General features: G+C 40.0%; 1 protein-coding gene across 7 annotated transcripts in view; it reads right to left on the bottom strand.

Annotated features, from left to right (window-relative positions):
• Nucleotides 1–25,499, bottom strand: part of LOC112154554 (SRC kinase signaling inhibitor 1) — a 140,045-nt gene that overhangs the window by 10,470 nt on the left and 104,076 nt on the right. For 5 of the 7 annotated variants that reach the window (XM_036217218.1, XM_036217220.1, XM_024285577.2 and 2 more), the window contains 13 exons: nt 23,280–24,196; nt 21,567–21,656; nt 18,978–19,018; nt 18,731–18,754; nt 15,015–15,175; nt 11,429–11,604; nt 9,087–9,217; nt 6,849–6,996; nt 2,565–2,862; nt 1,972–2,317; nt 1,762–1,898; nt 1,465–1,614; nt 1,290–1,385 (listed from right to left, as the gene is read on the bottom strand). In XM_036217218.1, the coding sequence (XP_036073111.1) occupies nt 1,290–1,385; nt 1,465–1,614; nt 1,762–1,898; nt 1,972–2,317; nt 2,565–2,862; nt 6,849–6,996; nt 9,087–9,217; nt 11,429–11,604; nt 15,015–15,175; nt 18,731–18,754; nt 18,978–19,018; nt 21,567–21,656; nt 23,280–24,196 (2,715 nt within the window). The remainder of the gene's footprint in view (nt 1–1,289; nt 1,386–1,464; nt 1,615–1,761; nt 1,899–1,971; nt 2,318–2,564; nt 2,863–6,848; nt 6,997–9,086; nt 9,218–11,428; nt 11,605–15,014; nt 15,176–18,730; nt 18,755–18,977; nt 19,019–21,566; nt 21,657–23,279; nt 24,197–25,499) is intronic. The other 2 variants (XM_036217219.1, XM_036217221.1) reach the window with 2 other exon arrangements.

A 25,499-nucleotide genomic window follows, 5' to 3' on the forward strand; every position in this document is an offset into this window, starting at 1 on the left:
GCAACTGGTTGCCTTTTAGCAGTTGTTTTCCACTAACAGCCACTAGAGGGCACTGTAGGTTTGTGTATCAGTATATGCTGCTGACAGAAACGCAGAAGAAGAAATTCCGTCTAAAACAAACATGGCTGAGAATCTGATTATTCTCCTCATGAATGTTATAATGTTTTTCTTATTTGCATCAAGACATTATTATTATTGTTTTTATTTTTCTCTCCTTGGACTAATGCGGGACAGGAAGCCATCGAACTGGGTTACAAACAGGCAGAAGAGCAGCTAAAAACACCTCATTAAATTTGAGGCATGTTAAAAGGGGGAGCAGACTGGAATTTAACCCACGAATTCGGGTCAAATGCAACGTTGGGCTTGTTGAATTTGTTCAATGTTCAAATGTTGAACTTTTCTCTTATACTCCGAAGCGACTTATAAATGTTTTTTACTTCTTCATGAGGGCGGCCACAATTAGTCGACTAATCAACGACTAATCGACTATTAAAAAAGTCGATTAGTCATTACTTTATATTAAATGGAGTTGAAGTGTAGTAAAGTTGAAAGTTAACTCTGCTAGCTTTTTGGACTATTTTGGCATTTATTAAGAATTTTTAGGCTAATTTGGAGTTTAGCCAATATTTCAGCTACATGCTAACTACTGTATTTTAGCTAATTTAAGGTTTTTTTCTGTTTCTTTACGTTATTTTGAAGTTCAGCTAATATTTAAGCAACATGTTAGCTATTTTAAATTGGGCTTTTTTTCTTAGTTTTTTAGGCTAATTTGGCATTTAACTAATATTTTAGCTGGTTATCAACTTCTGCGTTTTCAGCTATCAGCTTCAGCATTTTTAGCTATCAATTTCTGCATTTTCAGCGGCCAAATTCAGCTTACAGCGTTCACACTAGCATTACTGTATCCAATGCTTTACATCTAGTTTTTAGTTAGTTTAAAGCTAATGGTGGTTAAGATGTGTGCTTTACATCCAGTTTCCCCATGACCTGATTAATCGATTAATTGGAAAAAATAATCGGTTATTGGTCAACTATTGAAATAATTGCTTGTGGCAGCACTATTCTTCATTATGCAGTTTTTGGCTCCTGCAACTTAATACTCAAGAGAGACTTATAGTCCAGAAATACAATAGTATATCTTTTGATTCTAAATTCTCAGCTTTTGTTTTAATTGTAATAAATAAAGAGAAGTTGCAGCAAAAAAGCAACAGTAGAGAGAGCAAAGCCAAAAGGAGCAGGAATCCACGCCAGCAGCTGTGACGGCGAATGCTGCAGATGTTTTTATTTACCTTTCTGCCCAAGGACCCATAGAGGCGAGGTGGGGAGGCCTTCAGTCGGGAGCGGAACGCTTTTCTACAAACTTTAACGGGCACTCTCTGGAATATCTTTGTTGTTTGAGGGAGAGTGTCGGTGAGGTGAGTCAGCAACAGAAATGTGCAGCTGCCTCTCTCAGCAGGGCCCTACCTCCAGCTCTGCAATGATCCTCTCCTCATCGTCTTCATCTTGATTGGCAGACGCTGCGATCACAGGCGGCGTGGAGGACGGCCGCGGTGCGTCGGACGGGGTTCTCCTTAATTTCACCAGAGTCTTGGGCGTGTCGCTATCATCCTCATTCTACAATGATTCAGAGAGTGGCATTTCAGCAGCTCGCATGTTGTTACTGTACAAACCAAATGTTTTATTGAAGATGATTTGTGGTTAAAAACAAAGTTTTTCTCCTCCGACAGTAAATATTTGCAGAAAGTAAACAGCAGCCTCCACCTTCTTGGTGGTGACGATGACCTCCCCTGTGCGGTTGGTGGTGAGGCCGTGAGCCGATGGGAAGCTGCGGCGAGGAGGAGGCGGGGGAGGAGACTTGGAGGGCTTCTCGGTTCTGTACTTGGCTGCGCTGAGATCCACTATGAAAACACCAGAGTTAACCAGCGGGAAGAAGAATCTTCTCTGCACTGATGAGGGATGCACGCGCCTCACCTGACCCCCGGTGTGAACCACCCCCCTCCATGCTGTTCAGCTTCTGGGCAGCCAGCTGAACTTTTCCAGGCTGCGGGTCGCCGGTGGGCACGCTGGTGCTGGAGGAGGTGGTGGCTGTTGTCCCGGTGGTGCCAGCTGCAGAGGACGTGGCTGTGGCGGACGTTATGGGGAGGGTAATGTGGGGCTTCGGGGGCACTACTGGCTTGTTTATGTGCTTGGCTGCAAACTCGAGGTCCGGGATGGCCTTCATCAGCTCGGCCTGGGTCTCTTCCAGCAGGCGGTTGATGTCCTGGGCACTGAATTGGGTCAAACTGGCACGCTTCTCCTCCCAGTCCCGCTCTGCCGCCTGACACAAATCCAGATAGAGACACATATTATGCAAAAGAGCGGCAGGCACAACTGGGACAGAGTTTGTTTTCTAATCATGGAAGGACGAATGGAATAATGAACCATCTGCTAGTGTGTAAACAGAGTTTCAATAACAGATTTAAGAGCTTTGAGATGTTTTTTTTTCAAAAATAAATGGATCTTTGCCATCTGTCCTGATGGAGCAAAACAATGAGAAGTATTCCACTCCACGAGCAGCAGATTACCAGTCGAACTTCAGCAGAAACAGACTTGTCAGCAGGACGCCGAGCAGGCAGCTCATCCAGGATCCGGTTTCTGAAGGTCATGGAGGACTGGACGTCCTGCTCTGGGCCGCAAACATCTGGATCAACAGCTGACAAAGGCTTCCAGTTAGCCAGGCCGGCGCTGGTGCTGAGGTCAGTGAGACTGAGTGGAGGACTGTTGAGGATGTCCAGGTCTGAACTGCGACTCAGATCTTCTGCCTTCTTCTGGGCTTGGCTGGAAAAGTCTTCTGGACCCTTCCACACACCTTCAGTGACCTGCCTGCAGAGACAAAGACACAAAAGTGATCAGAGGATGTCACAAAAAGCCAGCGGTCTGCTGGAGACGCTTGTTTTAAAAGGGTGACCAAACAGGGAAGTTGGAGGCTGACTCCACCCACAGCCAAATGTGAAAATCCAGTCAGAGGGGCGGGGCTTAGTGGCAGCACTGTTATCATTACTGGAACTGCAGGTCATGATGTGAAACTTACATGGTTTGACCAATCACAAAATTCTGCTGTAATACCTCAATTCAACCTGTAGGGGGCAGCTCACAGGCGGATTGTGACTATATGACTAGATTAGAAGATTAGAAATGGTTTATTTCAAGCAAAAAGAAAAAAGTAAATTCATGAGTAGTACAATCAATAATCAGAAGTTTACATCCATAAGGACATGTCAAACGTGGGATAACTAGACATTAACAGATTGCCTGAAAAGGAGTGGAAGGAAGTGAACTTATATAATTTCACCCCGACTCGACCACACCATTTCCTTTACATGTATTATCATTATCCGGATCGTAACTTAAGATCAGATATTTATATCTTTCCAACATAGACTTGTGTTATTAGGAATCTTCAAGTAAAGATAAATCACATGACTGTGTAGTAGTTATTAGGGGTGTAACGGTTCACGTCGAATCCGTGATCCGTACGGGTCAGAAGCCACGGTTCGGGACACGTGTGTATTGTGGACCACTCCAACTTCCACCCGCCGCGAGCGCACACACCTCGGGCTCTCATCATTTAAATCAACTGTCCGTTCACATCGAATGGAAATCTCGTCAAATTTATGTAAATCCTCTTTGTTTTGACAAGCGCTGAAGTAGCTGCTTCATGTTTTCTTAAAGTCTGTTCACCTGAAGCTCCCGCTGCGTGTTGGAGGAGCTTCAGTCAGAAACGTTTCTCAGCTTCATAATGAAGGATGGGGATCAATAAATATCAGGTTTATTTCATTTTAAGAGCTGAATAAAAGCATCTGTACACGTTTCTATTTCTGGATTCAAAGAACCTCCCAGTTAATAAAGGCAGCTGTCCCGCACAGGGGAAAAGCGGGCGGGACAGTGCCACGTTTTACAGATAGTAATTATTACTTTAAATGTTTCAATTTTCCTACAGTTAGTTTCAATATAACAATTAATACCAAACATTTTTTTTAACTGTTTTTTTTACGATTTAATTTGGACATTAGGCGGGTGGGATGAGAACATTAGTATTTTAAGGGGAACTCCAGATAGATTTGGTATTTTCAACACTATTTTTAAGCATTCTTTTCTCTCAGGTTTTGTAGATTTGGTCGCAAGACATGCAAATGTAGTCAGAAACTACATGTTTTAACATTTTGATTGTGTTCAGAGTTTAAATATGTTTAGTTTCAATGACCAAATGTTTTGATGTTGCATGTATATATATTATGTGTGTGAAGTACTTACTTACCGAATATATGATTTGAAGTGTTTCCAAAAATTAATTTAGCTTTCATATTGTAGTTTATTGCTTTTTTTTTTTTTTTGTGATCTGAAAAATGATCAGAGCCGTGACCCTAAAACCGGAACACGATCCGAACCGTGAGTTTTGTGATCCGTTACACAGTGATGTACAGCAACAATGTCAGAGAGTTGTTCTGTGTTCTATGCTGATTTTTCCTTGTCTTTTAAAATAATTTCTGGTTGATCATTTCAGATTCCATCTCATCCTGCTTTTAGCTCCACCCCTTTCATCAAAGGTCCGTTTGGTTTTTGTCTTTGAGTTGCTTTTTCTAACAGCCTTCCAGACTGATCCTCCAGATACTGTTGGTCAATACAGACTTTTTAAAGGAGCTACAAACAACTGTGAAGGGCATTTGTAATGTAAAGTTTTCCAAGTGTTACAACATGCTGAGGTGTGAGTCAAAAGCTTGAACTCTCCATTGGAAATTCAAGGCCACTCCTCCAGGAATTCTGTGTCCCAGCCTCAGATCAAGGCTCCTGGGAGAGGCTATGAACGGATGGCCCTCGTCCACTATGGACCTGAACTTAAAAGGCCCTTGACAAAGCCACGACCACCATCACCATGAGCATTAGCACCACAACAGTTCCTGTTAGACCTGTGACTGACTGGCTTGGATCTACACATGAACGGCCTCAGCTCACTCTGTGACGAAGAAATTAAGACGTTAGGATCCATGTGCAAATGGTTTTATTGAACAGAGCACGGACAAGACATAAACGACGTGGCTCGTCGAGATGTTTTTCTCTTTCAGAATCCTCTGGAATTATTGTATTAACAGTTGAAAAGTTACAGTACATTAATTTAGTGTTTAAGCGTCATCGGCGACGCCTCCGGTGTTAAAAGGTTAAGAAAGAACTGTGCTGGAGTCGATCTCAGCTACCTTACATTCTGAATGGTTCAGACTAAACATCTAATATCCCATAATATTACATGTTATAAAATTATGCAAGCTTTTAGATCTAATCTTGTGGAGTATATATTTCTTAATTTAAAAAGAAGGACATCAAATGAAAACTAGTCTTAGGCTGTATTCAGACTGGACACATTTGGATCGCTTTAGTTTGCTTCTCTCAATAATCCAGAGCAAATGTTCAGTCTGAATGGTCCCGTGTGGACTCTGGCAGGCTGAATACAGACCAAAAGCAAGGTTCAGGACAAAATTAAGCAGACTTGGTCCGAACCAAAGGACTTTTCCAGTTGGCACTCACCCTTAGATTTGTTTTAATTTGTTGCTGAAAACCAACTATCACGTTTTTGTAAATGTTAAATAACTTAAAACATCCTCTATCAACGGCATTGACCACAGGAATTATCTAAGCCTTTGTGTTAGAGCTGTACTCTGAGTGTCTTTCCTGTTCATCCTTTCTACCTTTTACTCAAGAGGCCACAATAACACAAACGTGATTGGTTATAATTCAACCAAAACTATTCTTTGTAGAGGTTTAACTCAAAGAAAAATAAGCTTGTAAATCACAACATAAATTCTTGGTAAGAAAACTTTGACATAATGACTGACGTCCTCAATCTTGGCATGAAAACGTTCAGCTCTTTCAGGACATTACTGGTTGTATTTTTGGTATTTATAAACTTTATAGTTTTTAAAATATTGAGTTATATATGCCCAAAAGGAAATGAATGAGAAAGTCTTGAAATTTAAAAATGTTAAGTCGATTGGCAACAAGCCTTTAAATAAATTCATGGGCTATGTTTTCATCTTTTACAGTCATTTTAAAACAATTTGAAGTTTAGCTAATGTTTTAGCAACATGCTAACATTTTTGACTAATTTAGTTTACTGATGAATTTTAGGCTATTTTGGAGTTAAGCTAGTGTTTGAGCAATGTGTTAGCTTTTTTGGCTAATTGGCATCTACTAAGGTTTTTTTATGCTAATTTAGAGTTTAGCTAATATTTTAGCAACAGGCTAATGTTTTTGGCTAATTGGCATCTACTGATGTTTTTGGAGCTAATTTAGAGTTTAGCTTTTATTCTAGCAACAGGCTAACATTTTTTACTAATTTATTTTAGTGAAGAATTTTAGGCTATTTTGAAGTCTAGCTAGTATTTAAGGAATGAGCTAGCTTTTTTTTTTTACTAACTTGGCACCTACTAAGGGTTTTTGGGCTAATTTTTAGTTTAGCTCAAATTTAAGCAAAACAGTAAATATTTATGCAAAATCAGAATTTATTATGGATTTTTAAGCAAATTGAATACAAAATTTTGACATTTAGGTCATCTTCAGCACTCTGTCATAGTTCTTTAACAAACTTTCCAGTCTTTTAGCAAGTTTAATATTTTGCTCATAGCTTTTGTATTTTCAGCAAATCTCTTTAGCAATTAAAGTCAATTGTGTCACCATTTTCAGCAAACAGCTTCAGCATCTTTAGTGACTACTTTCAGCAAAAAGCATTCACACTAGCATCATTGCAGGTAATGCAACTTTTCTAGTCTGAACTTGTTTCCTGCCCAAGACAGAAATTTTATGCTAAAATGTTTCACCTTCGCAGTGTGCTGAGTGTGTCAGTCATGGTGTTACAGCGCTTCAGCAGAGCCTCCAGGCGGTGAGGCTCCTCTTTCAGGAACTTTACAGCCTCCACCTCCACCCTTAGCACCACACGCATCTTACTCTGCAGGCTGGGAAACTGGTCTGCATCAAAGAAGATGAAAGACAATGTCTCAAAGGTAGAAACAGATAATGTGTGGAGCAGTGAAAAACTATTAAAGAACAAAGACTTCTGGTAAAACATCCGGCTCACGACTTTTGTTAAAATCTATTATATGTAAAAATACATCATGAGGAGGATGCATGTGTGCTTGAACATTCGTTGGTCACTATTTAGTTAGATATTTTGAGACACACAGAATCATCTCATTTTACTCCAAATATCAATAAAGTGTGTCACAAGTGTACACCCTGAGCTAATGTGAAATTTAACCTATAAACATTGAGCATGAGATTTAGCACTTGGCATTAAAAGGTTGAAACTACATGGATCCATTGGTTGCTTCACTGGAAAAATGTTGGAATTGCATTATTATAAAAAATGAGGTCTACAAGTGTTGGTTGAATGTTAATCATCTCCACAGAACTTGGAATTACTTCATGTTTTTGAGCAGCAGGACAGGAAGCCAAAACTAAATGAACAGCAACCACAGTTTGAAAGGATTTGTAAATATTTGTATAACATTCTGTTCATACCCAACCAGCAAGGCCTAATGGGCCCCATATAGTTTAAAAGTGGGCAGAGAATGTGGGCCCCAATTGGGTTTGTCCACAGTTTCCGTGGTGGCCCCATCTGTGTTTGCCCACGTTGGCTCAGGTGGCTATGCTAGCCAGTCGCCCGGTGGACAGCGTAGCGAGTTCCGCTGCCCATGGGTCCGGCAAAGCAAGCAAGTGCTGCCGCCCAGGAGTCAGCAGAGCTACCAGGGTCGCTGTCCAGGCCTCCAGTCCTTAGGCAGCGAAGCCAATGGGTGCAAACACAGCTGGGGCCACCACGGAAACTGAGGACAAACCCAATTGGGGCCCACATTCTCTGTTCTGAGTTCATGTGGCTCATTTTTAATGACCAATTTCTGCATTTTAATGACTAACACTGGTTTTGTGTTTGACTCTGTAATCTTGCATCATGAACAAAAAATTATATAAAATTATATAACATTTATTATAACTTTTGACAAAGGTTCCTATGTCTTCCATTTAAAATGAAAATCACCCTGTGTCACATTGGATCATCGAAATGCAGCAAATACAGGATAATATAATGAGTCAAAAAAGGGGCACCTAAAATATTTCAATTTGCTATAAAAAATAAAAAATCTGCCTAATAAATCCTGAATATAAATTTTGGTTGTGCTTACTGACCTCAGACTGATTTTTTGCAGTACATGGTGATCACAAATCTGACAAAATGTTGTAACTCGACTTTGTTAAACTGCAAAACTATGCTTGTTTTCAATTCTGTTCTTTTTACTTTCTTTTCATTTTATCTTAATGATCACACCTTAAATATTTATTCTGATTGTTTCTTTTAATGTTTTATGTAAAGCACTTTGAATTGTCTGTGTACATAAAATGTGCTATACAAATAAACTTGCTTTGTTTTGCCTACGAACCACTTTATAGATTCTTGGAACATTTCAGAGTGACACTTGATGTTCTTCAACTGTTTGTGAATGGATAGAATAAAGTTTTACTTTACTACTTATTTCTTTACTTTAGTCACTATTTAAAATGAAACCCTTTTTTTAAAATTAGAGAGCCACAATGAAGGGGTAGAAGAGCCACCTGAGGCTCCGGAGCCTCAGGTTGCAGACCCCTGGTGTAGGTAGACACACCTTAAAAAATGTTGACTTTTTTTACTGGGGGGGGGGCAGCTTTTTATTTAATGGAGATTAAAATTGTCAAGCTTGTGATCAGCTGTCTTTGTTCTCACTATGATGGAACCATCATTATGTGACAGTTGGCTTCAATCAGTGGCTTTAGAAAGAAACAAGCTGCTTTGCATTGAGCATGTGTTCTGGAGTGGGTTGAGAGACAAAAATAATCACAGTTAGTGTTTATGTGCTTCTAAAGATAACAGAGATAAAAGATGGAGGCAGGTCCAGCATCTGCTGGAAATTTGGAAGCAGCTGTTGCTTTGTCTCAGAGGGACACATCAGTAAAGTCAGTTTTAGAAACAGATTTAGGGGAGGTAAATGAGGGAAGCAGATCACTGTAGGTCATACTTTAGGTCATACTTTTAAGTTCAGTGAGTGTCTCCCCCAGCATCCTCAGCTCTTTGCTTTTCTGCTCCACATCTTGCTCTGTCACCAGCCCGTGGTTGATGGACGAATTCTTCTGCAGCTCCTCCACAGACTTCTCCAGATCGCTGTGGAGAACACACACACACACCATGTCCTCCTCAGAACAAACTCCTAGACTCTTCAAAGAGCAGCAGCTGTGCTCAGCACAAAAGGAAAGCTAAGAAAAGTCACTAATTAGCAGGAACAGTCCCTATTTTATTGCAACTAAACTATTTACAGTAAAGGATGAAAGCCTTCTGGGGAGAACTGCAACCGCCCCACAACTTTAAGAAAAAATGTGGAAACTTAGTTTACTAACAGTTACACTCTTTAAAACAGCATCTCTTGAGCCGAAAAAAAGCTATTTAAGACAGCCAACGAGTATCTCTGTAATATTTGAGTGTGTGTGCATGAGTGTGTCAGTGGACAGGCCCAGTTCTTTTGATAAACAAGTTTTACCTCAGGTATTTTAGAGTTCTGTTTATTTGTCATTTACCCCTTCCTCTATGTCTATTCAACCAACTCACCCCCTTTGATCATTCCTATACCCCATCAACTGTAATATTTTTACTGTTTTTTACTGTAATCATTCCATACAACATGCAGTGAAAACTTTGAAGGCTAAATAAAGAGTATTCTATACATCATCCTTACAAAAAAATCATGTAAATTCATAGATTATAATAATGAAACCCTTTAAACCACATAAGTAAAGGTCAAAGCCTGGATCATTTTATTTTATTATTATTGTTATTTGAGGTTTAAGATGATTTATTCTAGAATCATATTCCAGCCTTTTTATTATTCTTAATTATGTTAAAAAGTTGAACTAGCATTCTGCTAGTTTTTGGGACAATATTGCAATTTAATAAGATTTTTTAGGGTATTTTGGAGTTTAGCTAATATTTCAGCGACATGCTAGCTGTCTAATTTAGGCTTTTTTTTCAGTTTTTTAGGTTATTATGAAGTTTAGCATTTTTTTCAGCTACATGCTAGCTGTTTTGGCTATCCTAGTTTTTTGTAAGTTTTTAGGCTAATTTGAAATCTAACTGATTTTTTTAACTGGCTATTAGCTTCAGCATTTTCAGCTATCAGCGTTTTTAGCTATCAATTTCAGCATCTTCAGCTTTCAGCACTAGCATCTTCAGCATCCAAATTCCCCTTACAGGATTCACACTAGCATTATCACAGGTAATGCTATATGTGTAGTTCATCATTTTACTGTTTTAAAGTTTTAACAGTTTAGTTTCAGAGTGTTCAATAAATGTTTATTCCGTTCGCCTCACGATCTAAGATGTGTTTTGGATTTTGACCCCTTGTTTAAACAGTCAAAATGTGATATGCATCCTACTCTGACCCAGTATTTACATTTGTAGCGTTTGCAGTTGTTTGACATGGGCTCATTAAGTGATAGTTGTTTAGATATAAGAAAATTTTTAGTTCCTTCTTTTATGTCTTTAAAGATGGACACTCTTTTAGGTGAGAGGTGCACTGTTCCAGATGTTACAGCCCTTAACAGAGAGAATAGATTGTCCTAAATAGATATGTCTGTCACAAAGTCACACCTACTGACCTCGTGGGGGCACCATTTCAACTTGAGATATTCTCTTAATAGAGCAGGTACAAGTCCATGTGACATGTTCTGTGTGTTTAGTTCCTTTTCTCTCTCCTGTTTTGTGCAGGTCTGCTGTGGCTCCTCCTTGCTGCCCGCCCACTTGCTGTGCTTCCTGCTGGAGGAGTTCACAGCTGCACCTTGCCAGTTCATTTAGTTGTTTGCCTGTTTAAGTTCTCTTGGTTCATCTCTCTGTGTTGGAGCGTTTTGTCAAGTTTCTAGGTTTTCTTTGTCATGTTTTTCTCTAGTTTTTCTTTAACCAGCTTTCCCCACCAAAAATGTTGATTACCTTTTTAAAAAGAAACATTAAACAAGTCTGACTAGTCCTTCTACATCCAAGCCTGCTCTGTATTTGGGTTCTTGAACTCTAGCCGTAACACCATGAAGCATTTTGTATATTATATATGCAAATTTAAAGCATTTATAGTTCTCACAACTAAAAAAATGTTTCCAAGATTAAACAGTGGTGATTTGAAATTGTTGTATTGGCAAATATTTTCAATGCCTTTTTCAGAGATTCTGTCTGAGAGCTGTGTCACTGAGTGCCCAGACTGTGAAACAATAACCAATGTCTGAGAACACCATGGCATGCAAAAGTATCCTCACTGCTGTCATTAGAGCAGAATATGTATATGAAGTTTGACTGTCATCCCCTTAGTTATCATCAAAATCACTTAGAACTCACTGCAGCTGCTGGATGAGCAGCTCCTCCTGATTGAGGTACTTGAGTCTCTCTTCCTCCACCAGGAGGCGCTGTCTCTGGAGGGGGTCCTCCTGAGTCCGCATGGCATCCAGCATCATGAGGCTCAGCTCAGACTCGGTCTGTCTGAGCAGGGAGAGAACCGCATCCTGGTTCTCCAGCTGCATCAACCAAAGATGGAGAATGCATTTATAAACATGATGCTTAACATTTTCAGTTGTTTACTTTTCAAGAAAGCTTTTACAAAATTAAAAGCAGCCTTGAAGCAAAATGAAACTCCTTTTAAAAGAACAAGGTCAATTAAAAAAGAAGTTTTCTTTGGATCTTTTTTTTCTATCTGCTCACTGAGTAACTGAATGTAAAATCTCAAATTTTAGACACAAGCTAAATGTGGTTATTCCCACTATCGACCCAAAGCAGGCAGAAGTCGTAGAAATAAAGGCATCCATAGAAACGTCTGTAACATTAGACTGCTTTACTGCTGTGGACCAAGCAGAAATAGCATCAGTTATTACGTCTTCTAAAACCTCCACTTGTCTCTTAGACCCAATCCCCACTAAACTTTTTAAAGAAATCTTCCCCCTTATTAGTGAATCCATATTAACCATAATAAATACCTCCCTAGAAACTGGTTATGTGCCTCAGTCTTTTAAATATGCGGTTGTTAAATCTCTTTTGAAAAAACCCAGCCTGGATCCTGACATTCTGGCCAACTATAGACCAATATCTAATCTCCCATTCATATCTAAAATCCTAGAAAGAGTTGTGGTAAAGCAGCTGCAGTGCCACCTACAGGACAACAATCACTTTGAAGATTTTCAGTCAGGGTTCAGACCTCACCATAGCACTGAAACTGCACTGGTCAGAGTTACTAATGACTTGCTATTGGCTTCAGAAAAGGGACTAATCTCTGTTCTGGTCCTGTTAGACCTCAGCGCAGCCTTTGATACCATCGACCACAGCATCTTACTCCAGAGACTAGAGCATGACATAGGGATCAGGGGATCTGCCCTCCAGTGGTTTGAATCCTATTTATCTGATAGATACCAGTTTGTTAATGTAAATGGACAGTCCTCTCATTGTACTAGAGTTAGCTACGGAGTCCCTCAGGGCTCAGTTCTAGGGCCCATTCTGTTCACGCTTTACATGCTGCCCTTAGGAAACATAATCAGGAAACATAGCATTAACTTTCACTGTTATGCAGATGATACACAGCTGTATTTATCCATTAAACCAGATCAGAATGACCACCTAGAAAAACTGAATTCCTGCATCAGAGACATTAAGACCTGGATGACAATTAATTACCTCCTTCTGAACCCAGAAAAAACTGAGGTCATGATACTGGGTCCTAAACACCTGAGAGATGCTCTCTCAGATCAGATAGTCTCCCTGGATGGTGTAAATGCTGCCTCCAATTCTTCAGTCAGAAACTTAGGGGTTTTATTTGACCAGGATTTATCATTTAAGGCTCACATATCTCAAGCTTGTAAAACTGCATTTTTTCATCTACGTAATATAGCTAAGATCAGGAATATGTTATCTAAAAGTGACGCTGAAAAACTCGTCCATGCATTTGTTACATCTAGACTGGATTACTGTAACTCTTTACTGATAGCATGCCCGAAAAGTTCTTTAAAAAGTTTTCAGCTTGTCCAGAATGCAGCAGCACGATTGTTAGCAGGAACTAGTAGAAGAGAACACATCACTCCTGTGTTAGCTTCTCTCCACTGGCTACCAGTTGAATCCAGGATCAAGTTCAAAATCCTCCTGTTAACCTATAAGGCTCTGAATGGTGTGGCCCCATCCTATATTAGAGATCTCATAGTTCCTTACCAACCAGTCAGAACACTTCGTTCACAAAATGCTGGACTGCTTGTAGTTCCTAGAATTTCTAAAAGTACAGTTGGAGGTAGAACCTTCAGCCATCAAGCCCCTGTTCTATGGAATAAGCTCCCAGCTCATGTCAGAGAGGCCAGCACAGTTTCTACCTTCAAAACTAGCCTTAAAACATTCCTCTTTGGACAGGCGTTCTGCCAGGCTAGCTAGTAATCAGAGAATATTCCCTCTCCTGTGGTCCTTGTGAGGCTAGATTAATAAATTAATATTGATGCGTTTAAATATAAATTTAGATTTTCCATCGGCGTTATTTTTCAGATCAGCTCTGGGGTTCTGTTCTCTATTCTCATCTACTTCTCCTCTCTTCTATTCTTTATTATTTATTGTATTTAGTTCTCCATGCTTTTGTTGGTGCAGTTCCATTCACATGTTGTTCTTCTTTCCCACTCTCCTCTGGGGAGCGGGAGAGATTTCAGATCCCCGGTGGATCGCCCACGCTCCCACTCTTGGCCGTGGACCACGCCCCCGACACCATCCTGCATCTCTGAGTGAGAGTGATTCCTGCTGGGTCGTCTTTCCTCCTGGTCGTGGACTGCACTTCCTCTTCATCTTGACTATGGACTTCATCATCACTCGTCCCTCAGCTTTATCTGAATGAACTCTTAGATTCGTAGTTGTAGAAGCTAATTTTTCTTTAACTGTTCTGGTATCGCCTGTCCGTCCTGGGATAGGATCTCTCCTTCATGTGGGAATCCCTAAGGTTTCTTCTTTTTTCCTGACTCAGGTTTTTTAGGAGTTTTTCCTTACCGGGAGGGAGGGTCTAAGGGCAGCGATAACCACTTTTATTTAGTCTTAGTTTTTAACTATTGTTCATATTTTATGACTAATTTTCTGCATCTGCAAAATTACCTGCATGAAGCCCAATGAGGCAAATTTCCTTTGTGATTTTGGGCTATAGAAATAGCATTTTAGGATTTTTGCAAAAATGTAACAGGAACTTATAAAATGTGTGACAAAGAAATCCTGATTCAAACCTTTAGGAATACAAATATTTATAAACTAAAGATGCTTTAAAAAGTTCTTTGCAAATCTGTTTTATTTCCAGAAGGTCAAACTCTGTGACTAATATAAAAACTTATTTTTGTAGAAAGTTAATATTTTCAATGACATTTTGTGATCACTAACACAATTAATTTAAGAACTCCCTCACTTCTGGATATGGTGGTAACTCTTTTGCAGCTCTAAAGGTGAGTTTGTCAACAGAAAACGGAGGCAAGACATGGATGGATGGATGATGGATGGATGATGGATGGATGGATGGATGGATGATGGATGGATGATGGATGGATGGATGACGGATGGAAGGACAATCAAAAGAGTTAGGAAGCTGCTCATAGCTCCTGGTGGTTGTCGGTTGGCGCTGATGTCGGTTGGCAGAGCCATCATCAGTGTGTGAAAGTATTAATGGGACTGTGACTGTAAAGCACTTTGGGCCTTAAGGAAGGTAATAGAATATGGAGAGAAATAAGTATCACCCCAATTAATACGTGCGTAATTCCTGATTTATTTCTCTCCATAGTCTGGCATAAGAGAACGCTATATAAGTACGTGTCATTTTCCATTTAGCTCTCTAAAAACGACCACCTTTGTGTACAAAGGTGGTCGTTTTGTGTGACCAAACACTTTTGGATGATTGAAGCGGTTGAAAACTGCACTAATATTCGACACCCACCTGCATATTGCGTAGTTGCGACAGCTGCTTGCGCAGCGCATTGGTGTTCTGCTGCAGGCCCTGGAGGTGGAGCTGCATTTGCAGGCGGGAAACAGGGACAGGCTGGTTGGGCCCCAGGGAGGGGGGCGGCATCAGGGCCAGGGGAGCAGATGGTGTCAAAGCTGCCCAACAAACAACACTTGAGTTAACTTATCAATTCTTTTTCAAAGTAACTGTCAGAAGTGATAGACATTGTCCCAAAATGCACTTTGTAGATGAAAAAAAGAAAGTTTTGTACGTTAAATTGTGTGCATAGAAATAGTTTCTGTCTGTATTTAAACTAATTGGATACACATAATATAATATTGTTTAACTGAAGAATTTGGCAACGGGACAAGTTCCATCAGTGCTGAAGGTCAGGAGGGAAGATTACAGCAGACTGAATGATAAACAGAATGGAAAGGCTTCAGGGACAACACTGACTGTGTAATGAAAAGCAATACTTCCAAGTATCTCATTATAGCACAGTCCCCAGACATCAGAAACATATGAGTGCCTTCAAATCAGATAATCTTTTCAAACGACAATGAGAGCCATGACTTATCATGCAGAACAAGTCAAGGCATAGTAACTCGCAGACAACCAATCAATAACAGAGTGGGTGTTCAGAGTTGCATTTTAAGACTGCTTTCATTCATCTCAAAGCTGTGAAGTCCAAATTCCTTCCTAACCTCATCTCAACACAGCAGTAATTCAAACACCTCCATGCTGACGCCTTCTTTCAGCTGAAAAAATGACCCCAGTGTGCATCCTGGAAACTCTAACAAGGAGAGCTGCAGCCAGCGCCGGCTTCTGGACACATTTAATTCTAATTGATGACAGCGTTGGAGGAGTGTTTGACGAGCTCTGAGGCCTTTGAGCTCTGTGGTCGTCAAACCTGTCTCTGCAGCCTCAGTGGTCAAGAAGAGGAGTTCACTTTAACTGCAGGCATGGATGGTGCACAGCTCCAGCCAATCAGATCGTTCCTCTCTGTCCCTTCTGTTGCTGCAGCAAACAGAATGTTGTTCACTCTCTGACAGGTCCTTATTAAACATAGACTACTTGGAATCATGACTATGAAGCAGAGATGTCAAACCCAAGGGGACAAAATCCAAAACACCCCTTAGGTCACGGGCCGAACAGGATAAACATTTATTGAACACTCTAAAACTACATTTTTAAAAATTTAAAACTGTAACTTTTTAACATAATTATGAAGTAGACATACAACATTACCTGTGATAATGCTAGTGTGAATGCTGTAAGCTGAATTTGGCTGCTGAAGATGTTAGTGCTGATAGCTAAAGATGCTGAAATTGATAGCTAAAAAAACGCTGAAGCTAATAATCTATAATATTAGCTAAATGCCAAATTAGCTTAAAAAACAAACAAACAAAACTATTAGGTTACCCAAAACAGCTAGCATGTTGCTGAAAAGGTAGCTAAACTTCAAAACAGGCTAAAAAACTTAAAAATGCCTAAATTAGCCAAAATGCCTAGAATGTGGCTGAAATATATGCTAAACCAAAAAAATAGTCAAAAAAAAAATCTTAGTAAATGCCAAAATAGTCCAAAACGCTAGCAGCTTTTACCATAATTATGAATAATAAAAAGGCAGGAATATTATTCCAGAATAAATCAACTTAAACCTTAAATAACTTTCAATACTTTACCCTCCATAAAAATATATATCAAATAAATTCTAAAAGTAAAAAATAAGCGTAAGATAGCAGCGGACCATTAATAACAATAAAATAAAAAGATCTGGAGGGCCAAATATAATTTCAGAGGGCCGGATCTGGCCCCCGGGCCTTGACTTTGACACATGTGCTATAAAGGGATGGAAATGGTCGGAAGCATTTTCTTGTCCACACTTATGCAAAGTTTAGACTGTGTTTTGTCCATGAGAGTCTGTAGCACTAGATTGTGCTGTAGCTTGGACTGACTCTCACTGGTTAGCATGTGGGATGAAGAATGCACTTTTATGATTGAACACGTCTATTGTTTTCTAGAAGATGAATATCCACAGCATTCACTGCATGAAGTGTATCAAAAGTGGTTCTTTTGAAGCTAGTGACCTAATTGTAAGCTAATGTTGTTGGGGATCATGACTGTTGAGAGTTCTGATGAAAAGGAAATCCCATGCAAGGACCCAATAACAGCATCTGAGACCTTTTTGTCCTCTAAATGCCTCTCTGATGGGTGAAGGAACTCTACCTCACACTTTTAGTGTCCACATAATGTAGCCTCAAAGACTTAAAACAACACAGGAAATATTCTCCAAATAAAGATATTATTGGCAAAAAACAACCAAATATGACAGTAGTGGGAGTTCTGATGAAGACACTTGAGAGGCTCATCCTGCCTGCAAGCATTGCTGACAGGAGTTGTTCAAACTGAGACCTGTAACTGAACCCTTTCCTTTATGAAATCTGCTGTTAGCCTGAAGCTTCCGCTGCCCTCCGCTATAGAGTCAACTGGGCTGGTCATAAGAGATTTCTTCCAAACACGATCGGGTTACATCTGCTGTGACCTTTGCTAAGTTAAGTCAGATACCTGTACACCTGTGTAATCCTTCCTGACTATATTCTCTACAATGACTCAGCACCAACGCACAGTACATTTGTTTAGGTTGTAGTTCACCGTACATCACTGATTCTTTTGATCTTCTTGTTCTTTTGAGGGAAATGACATTGCAGTTTGTCCAATTAGATTGTTTATGTAACATAATAAAAATATAAGGCATCCTTCAGTTCAGATAAGATCCAGTTTCATAAATGTTATTTTTTCATGTTCACAACTTGACTCACTGAGAGTTTATTTTGAGTTATCAAAATAAGAAACTTTGATTAAGTTCTGACAGTAATGTTGTTTTAGCTGATTAAATAAATGTTAAAAAGAGACAAAATAATAACTATCTGACATATGAATTATACAAAAACAAGTTGGATCTAGAATTCAATGTAAAAATATGTCATGATTGCGTTTTTCCAGCAGTAAAATATTACATAAATGCAAATATATATATATATATATATATACAGTGGTGGACAAAAGTGTTGGTACCCCTCAGTTAAAGAAGGACAAACCCACAATTCTCACTGAAATCACCTGAAACTTACGAAAGTAACAATACATTTTTTTTTTCGAAAATTAAACAATCAAAATCAGCCAACAATTTTGAATTGTTGATTAACATAATTATTTAAAAAAAACAAACTAATGAAACAGACCTGGACAAAAATGATGGCACCTCAATGAAAGATTGAAAACTATCTGACCAGAGTGACATGATTAACTCAGGTGTGTCCTTTAATTGACATCACAGGTGTTTTATTTATTGTTACTTTTGTAAGTTTGAGTGATTTCAGTGAGAATTGTGGGTTTGTCCTTCTTTAACTGAGAGGTACCAACACTTTTGTCCACGTCTGTATATATATTATTTGTTTGCTTCTAAAGTGATGCTTCGTGGATTTAAATTGGGATATTGAAATGCAACTCAATACTTTTTTTTAAAGAATGAAGACCACGACAATAATGAAGGAGCCTTGCATCCTTTCTGAGACGCAAATCTTTCAAGACATAAAAGGTACGGATGCAAACGGGGCTCCACATGAAGAAGAAAGACCAGGATGGAGGGAGGGGGGAGCACACGGGGGACAAGAATCAGACACTCCAAGAACACACACAGTAGCTACCTTTCTTTTTTTTAGTTCGTCCAGCTAAAACAAGGAGCATGAGCAGCAGTTACAGAGCAGCAAAAGAGCCAAAGCCAGCACATACAGAAAAAAGAAGCTGCAGCGTCATTCACAAATGAGCCTGCACACTCTCAGAGCACTGCAGGTAAAGATGACAGCAGCCGGTCTGAGAGAGGAGCCTGTCAACAAGCAGCAGCAGACAGCAGCGCAGGCGGCACTCATGTCTGCACGTCTGGAGCCGACTTACCCTCAGTTCCTGAGCAGTCACTCGCTGACTCACCCTTCTCCCTGCAAGAACAAAAGTATTCAACCACATGAAGGCAGGACACAGATTCAAGCATTAGTCAATGAGGCTCTCATGTTACTTTTAAATGCATTTTTTTATCTCTCTTTCTGAGCATCATTATTGAAGTCATCTGTGTTTTCACATGTGTCTGAGGTTCTGTTTCACATAATCTGCTGGTGATTCATGTTTCTGCAGCTCTCAGGTGTGTGTCTGTGTGTTTTTCAAATGTTTACCAGAATACAAGTGAGTAGGCGGAAAAGAAAATGTTATATATATCTAAATGTTACATATATATCTATATATCTATATATACCCTCAAATAAGTGAAGTAGTGCATCTTTTTGCATGAATGCAACATTTTCTTGGTCCTATTATTTAAATGGATCTTAAACACGTGGACTGGTGATTATTTAAAGATAATGAAAAAATTCTAAAGCTTTTTATTAAATAATGAAACCTTATGATTTTACTAAAATGTTCAATACAGTGAATGACCTTACATGTACACCTGTAGATCATTGAATTGGTACTTTTGGTCCAAACCAAAGCGTCATTCCTTTATATCACTAGAATCTTATTTAAAAATTGTTATAAAAACTTTTCTTAAGATGTCATAAAGTGGAGTTTCTGTGAGAGAAGTGAACCTGAAACACTAAAAACTGACTAAATGAGAACCCATCACCTGAGGCTCACCACTGCCTTCCTGCTATAAGGTGACAGGCTCAGTTTAGCTTGAGTGTTGAGCAGCAATGATGTGCGCTCAACATATGCAATATCATTTGAATGTTCACAGTTAGAAATATTTGCTGATTAGTGCATTTTCTTACAATTAACGAGTTGAGTTTGGTGCATAGCTTCAGTCAGATTTACAATGCGGCCCACAACTTTATGTTTATATAATATCCGCATTAAAAAATGTTCATGAACATCTAGAAACATTACAAAATTCCACATTTTTGAAACTTAGGTTAAAAGTATTTATGACTTTTAGCCAGTAAAATGAACTAACCTATTTGAAACTTTTACTTACTTTTCTCAGAAAAGGACAAATTCTTTAAAAGCGGATACAAGCCTCAGTCATCCTTTTTCCAAATATTACATCAACAGTTATGGTGGCATAAAAATATTTACATTTGGTATGAGTAATTTTTTGATAGAAATGTTGAAGTTTCATAAAGATAATAAGCTAGGGTATACTTTTTTATTGTTAAACTTATTAACTTTTGCTATTTCTTTTTCTGATAAATATATTTTAAAAAATGCCCCTCTCACCCTCCGTGAGTGGTTTATATATATATGTAACCTCCAAACTGGAGGAGTGTCTACAGCAGATCCCTGGAAAGACCTCAGACATCTCAGTCCAGAAAAGAACAGGAACAGCTCAGATACAGCAGGACCCTCAAGGTCCCAGACCTCTGGTAGAGGACCTGAGCTAAGAGGAGAAACCACCCGGGGAGGGGGAGAGGGGTGTTTTTTATTTATATATATATATATATATATATATATATATATATATATATATATATATATATATACCGGTACATAAATGGTATTTATATATATAATATATATTGTATATATAATAAATATATGTATTTAATACTTTTTTTTTCAAGTGCATTTTCTTTCTCTGTATTGCTATTCCTGTTGTATTTTTTTTCCAGGAGCCACACATCTGGACACATTCCATCAATTTGAAACAGTTTTCTGTTCTCTGCTTGGTTAAGGTTCTTTTAGCCAAAAAAAACAACAGTTTCTATAATCATTCTGCCCACTGGCTTTAAGTCCAGCATTTAGATCCTCTGCTTGACATTTGTGAGATTAAAGCTCCAGAGGGAAATCCAGCTGCAATATTCATATTACTTAAAAATCCTGAGAAAATAAGTTACCTTTTTTTTAAGACGACATAAAAAACATTTGTTCTCTGTGTGCAGCTCATACAGAACAAATCGAAGGTTGAGTCCATGCAGGTTTTCTTAAAATGGTCTGTACTGTTAGATAAATAAACGTAGAGCTACAGTTTTACTTCTGTTGTATGTGAGATCATCAGTTAAAAAGGCAAAGTAAGTGATGCATTACTTCTCATAATTGAGCTTTTATGGGTGCCTGAAAAAATATTAAATAGCAAAATGAGCTCATGAAATAATAATTTTATAAAAATGTAAAAGAAAAATACTGCCAAAAAGCAAACAAAATGACAGATTAATGTACAAAATGTGTGTGATGCCCAATAAAGACGATACATTAAAAGAACACCAGCGTTCTAAATGACTGACGTTATGTTTGCATCACTACTGTTCAACATAGTTGGGGTTTTTTTTTAGCTAAAGTGACTCAAATAACATGAAAGGTGAAGTTAAGCATATAGTTTAACAATGAAAGAATTAAAGAGACTAAAAGCAACATTTCTAGCAGAAAAGCTCTGAAGACAACAGAATGGAACTGTAACCAGTTGGATCTGAAAAGATCATTAGAATACTTTAGGTGTTTATGTGCAGGTGTGTGTTGTGTGTTAGTGTGTGTGAGTGTGAGTGTACGTGTTAGTCTTACGGGCTTTCAGGTTCAGGCGCTCTGCTCAGAACTCTCTGCAGCAGCCCGGTCAGACTGGCTATCTGCTTCTCCATGGCCTCCATACGTTCTCTGCATAAACAACAAAGATGCATCAAATATAGTTTTGCTTTGGTTTTGTTGTTTTTTTTTAACTAAAGGAAAACTAAAATATATATATATATATTTATATTTATAACTATATAAAAAAATTTTGATTAAAAGTGGCATAAATATTTTAACTTAAAGGAGCCATACCATGAAAATTCTACTTTTTAAGTTTTTAAGTGTATTCTACTGTTCACTCCTCACTATAAAGAACCCCTAAGCGGTATTTTGATCAAACAGGTGTTTGTTACTTTAGAGGCAGGGCTCCTTTAAGACCCCCCCAGTTGGGCCCAGTTGTGCAGAAGCCAAGTGTATTTGTGTTGTAAACCAGTGTAGCAATGGCCGGGCCCACTAAAGTTAGATATGTGGTATGTGCATCCATCTTTGAAAAAGTTTGGATACTGTTTATTTTCGTGGGAGAAACAAAGAAAGAGAGACTCTGGAATGACGTCATGAAATGGACTGCAGCCACACGCAGCAGTAGGCGGAGCTTCAGGAATCGAGTCGTTTTACTTCTGAAAAAAAATAACAAATAGTCACTCTGAAAGGTTGAAGAAAATCATGGTATGACCGCTTTAAAAGAACAGTTGATTCTTCAACTTTCCTGAATTCTTTAAAGGGCCTATATCATGCTATTCTTAAGACTGTTCTTGAGCACTTTTCCAGAAGTAAGACGCCTCCATCTCTGAGGCACCGCCTTTTTTCATGACACATCGGCAGCATGTGCCAAACAAAATCCAAACTTTTCCAAAGATGGATGTGTATATTGTGCGTTTAAAATGAAAGCGTTTTGCTGATCACCACTAGCTCCACAGAGAAAGCGGGTGTTTGTGTTAGCCTGCACAGACTCTTCCTGGAAGGGGCTGTTCCCCACTTGGTAACATCACAATGTGAGGACCCAGTCGTTTTTGTGGGTTGGGAGGGGCTGGTGCTCGGAGAGCAGGGTTTTGGAGGAATGCTCAGAGATGCACGAATGGATCAAAATACCACTTTGGGTCGTTTATCATGAGGAACTGATCATATAACACAACTAAAAGCTCAATAAAGTTGCTTTTGCATGATTACATTTTCCAGCACACAGTCTTGAATAACATGATTGCATGTCCTTCAGATTCAAATAGACATGTTTTAATCTGATAATCTTGTCGCTTACATTTGGAAGAGCTAATTACTATAATCCTTTATCTTCATTTCCTGTGCAGGCTGAATGCTGATTGATATCTTGACCACTTTAAACGAACTGATACCTTTCTGTTCCCCTTTAGCTTTTTTTATGCAGACTTTACGAGGTCAGTATTCCAGAAAAACGGTCTGTGATGTGATGACCCAGTGAACGTGTGCAGAATGTGTGGGTGTAGATGTGTAGGAGTTCACTCATAGTGTGTGTTGTACAAATGAACTCGGGCCAGCTCTGTCTCACGGGGATGTAAAACAGTTTGGGAGGCTATCACTGCTGAACTAAAAGCCAATTTCTTTACGTGAACGTTTTGTTAGAACACACTAATTGATACCAACAGAGCAGAGAACTGCTGTAGGATCTCAACTATTGAGGTAAAACATGTAGCTTTTCTTTAAGCACTAACATGATACTTGTGTTCCATATCTTACCGAGTCTCTGTCTCGTTTCCCAGGAGTGGTGACCCAAAGCCTCCTGCAACCCCTCCTTCCCCCCCCTGCATTAAGCACAGCTGTTCTGCAGTGAGACCCAGCCCAGAACCCTGGCCTCTGGCTTTGGGGCTGTCTCCAAACACAGACGAGGTCACAGAGTCCCTTCGCAAATTCTGCCTCCCAGGGGAACCCCGAGCAGGCATGGTGGCTCCGTAGGAATCCCTCATGTCAGGGATCTTCTGGGGGGAGGAGGGCGGTGGCACCCGCAGCCCCATGGCCAACATTGAAGCTGCGTAAGCGTCATTATAGAGTGGTCCTCCTGGCCTGTAGAGGGCGCTGCTCTCTATCAGCTCCCCTTGTAAAGCAGCTGCAGAGTAGGAAGTCAGCGAACGGACGGATCCGTGACCGCCTCCCCCTCCTCCCCCACGACGGTATAAGGAGCCATAAGGGTCAGCTCTGGCCGGCATTGGGGAGTGGGGGCCTCCAGCCAGAGCCAGACGACTTGTGTCCGGGCCCAAAGAGTACGGATCTGCGTAGATCCCCCCTCCCATCCGATCGTCTCCTCGCAGCAACACCATGCTTCTGGAGCCCCCCATCTCGTCATCAGGCTTCACATCCCTGCGCTCTAAAATAGCACTGGAGGAGGTGCAGAAGACCGGGGGGGAGTGATGCGGCTGGTGGAGCTGAGGCTGCTGGTGAGGAGAGGAGTGGTGAGATTGGGAGTGTGGGTGAGGCAAGGAGTGGGTGTGATGGGGAGGCCCGGCGTAAGAGGAGGGCCTGCCAGCGCTGCTGTACAGAAGGCGGGCACGGGAAGGTGAGCCATGGGGGGGTGAGGCAGACGAGTGCTGCGAGGACATGGGGGGGTTACTCAGACGGCGGTTAGAGGGAGAGTCCTGGGGGGCGTACACCATCTCCCTCTGTAAAGACAAGGACAGGAGGCATAGTTCTTCACACAAACAGGAAATGGAAGCACAAAAAACAAACCATTTTATGCCCATTTAAGCTCCGGATAATCTCCAGATAATCGCCTCTGCCGCACCAACTTCAATGTTAATCAATGGTACAGGCGCGCTCTGGGGCGAATTGAAGTCCTGCGGCGATATCAGCGCTCATCCGGCTACTTTGGGGTGAAGGCGGAATACACTCTGGACAGATCTCCGGCTTTCTCTCCCACTGTGGAGCTCACTCACTCGATATGCCGGCAGACAGAGAGTCACTGTGGGGGGAGGAGGCTGCCGGCTCGGACATTAAAGACATTAAAGAAAAGGAAAAAGGTCTCCTAATTTTATTTTAACCCCTCGGAATAAGAGGAGACCGTGACCCTTCAGCTTAGCCACAGAGACACAGAGACACTGTGAATGCAGCTGTCATACAGACACAGGCCCCTGTACCGGGAAAATCTTTAATATCATAACCCAAACATGGAGATACGATTACCGATGTTTTTGTAGAACTCTTCACAATAAATAAACCTTATTCCTCATCATCGTATGTGTCTTCCATTCATTCTAAGTGAGATATCCACAGAAAGAGCTGGTAGCTCCTCCCACATGTAGCTGCAGGGTCAGGAACACATTTTTTGACAAGCGGCAAGCAGCGAATTCAGCAAAAGAGGGGCGGAGCACGCGAATCGCGTTCGTTGTGAATGCACCTTCAGACTTCAGGGATTGTGAACGTTGAAACCAAATTAATTTACCTACCTACCAACAAGACTCAGGCTCAACTTGTCCACCTCCAATGAAAATCATGTTATTTGAGCTTTTAATATGTATGTGTGGCATTTTTTTTCTGAAAGAGAAAAAATATAAGAAATCATTTCGTGTTTGCCTTTCCGAGTATTTCTCCTTTTAAGTTGCTGTCACTCAGACAAAAACTCCGTTTGAATTCCTGAGACTTTCATACGTCACAGTAGCTAGCTAACCCGGTGTAGCTGTAGAGGCTGGAGAAGATAATATAACGTGCCTCTTCTGTGCTGTAAAGGATTGTAATTCAGTGAAAGGCCAGACTGATGTTAGCTATTAGTAATTTGTGATTCAAATTCATGTCCGCTCCCCATGCATTGTCCGCTTGTATTTTAATTACGTCCAAGATGTGATTTTGTTAAGTTTTCCTCACGTATTTAAATTAAAACTGAAAGGTACAATACCATTAGCTGTCATAAATATGCTGTCCGTGTTTGATTAAAGCCGTGGAGGAGCCACGAGCAGCAGCAGACAGCCG

This window comes from Oryzias melastigma, linkage group LG19, assembly GCF_002922805.2.
Source record: "Oryzias melastigma strain HK-1 linkage group LG19, ASM292280v2, whole genome shotgun sequence".
In the NCBI taxonomy this organism is placed as follows: domain Eukaryota; kingdom Metazoa; phylum Chordata; class Actinopteri; order Beloniformes; family Adrianichthyidae; genus Oryzias; species Oryzias melastigma.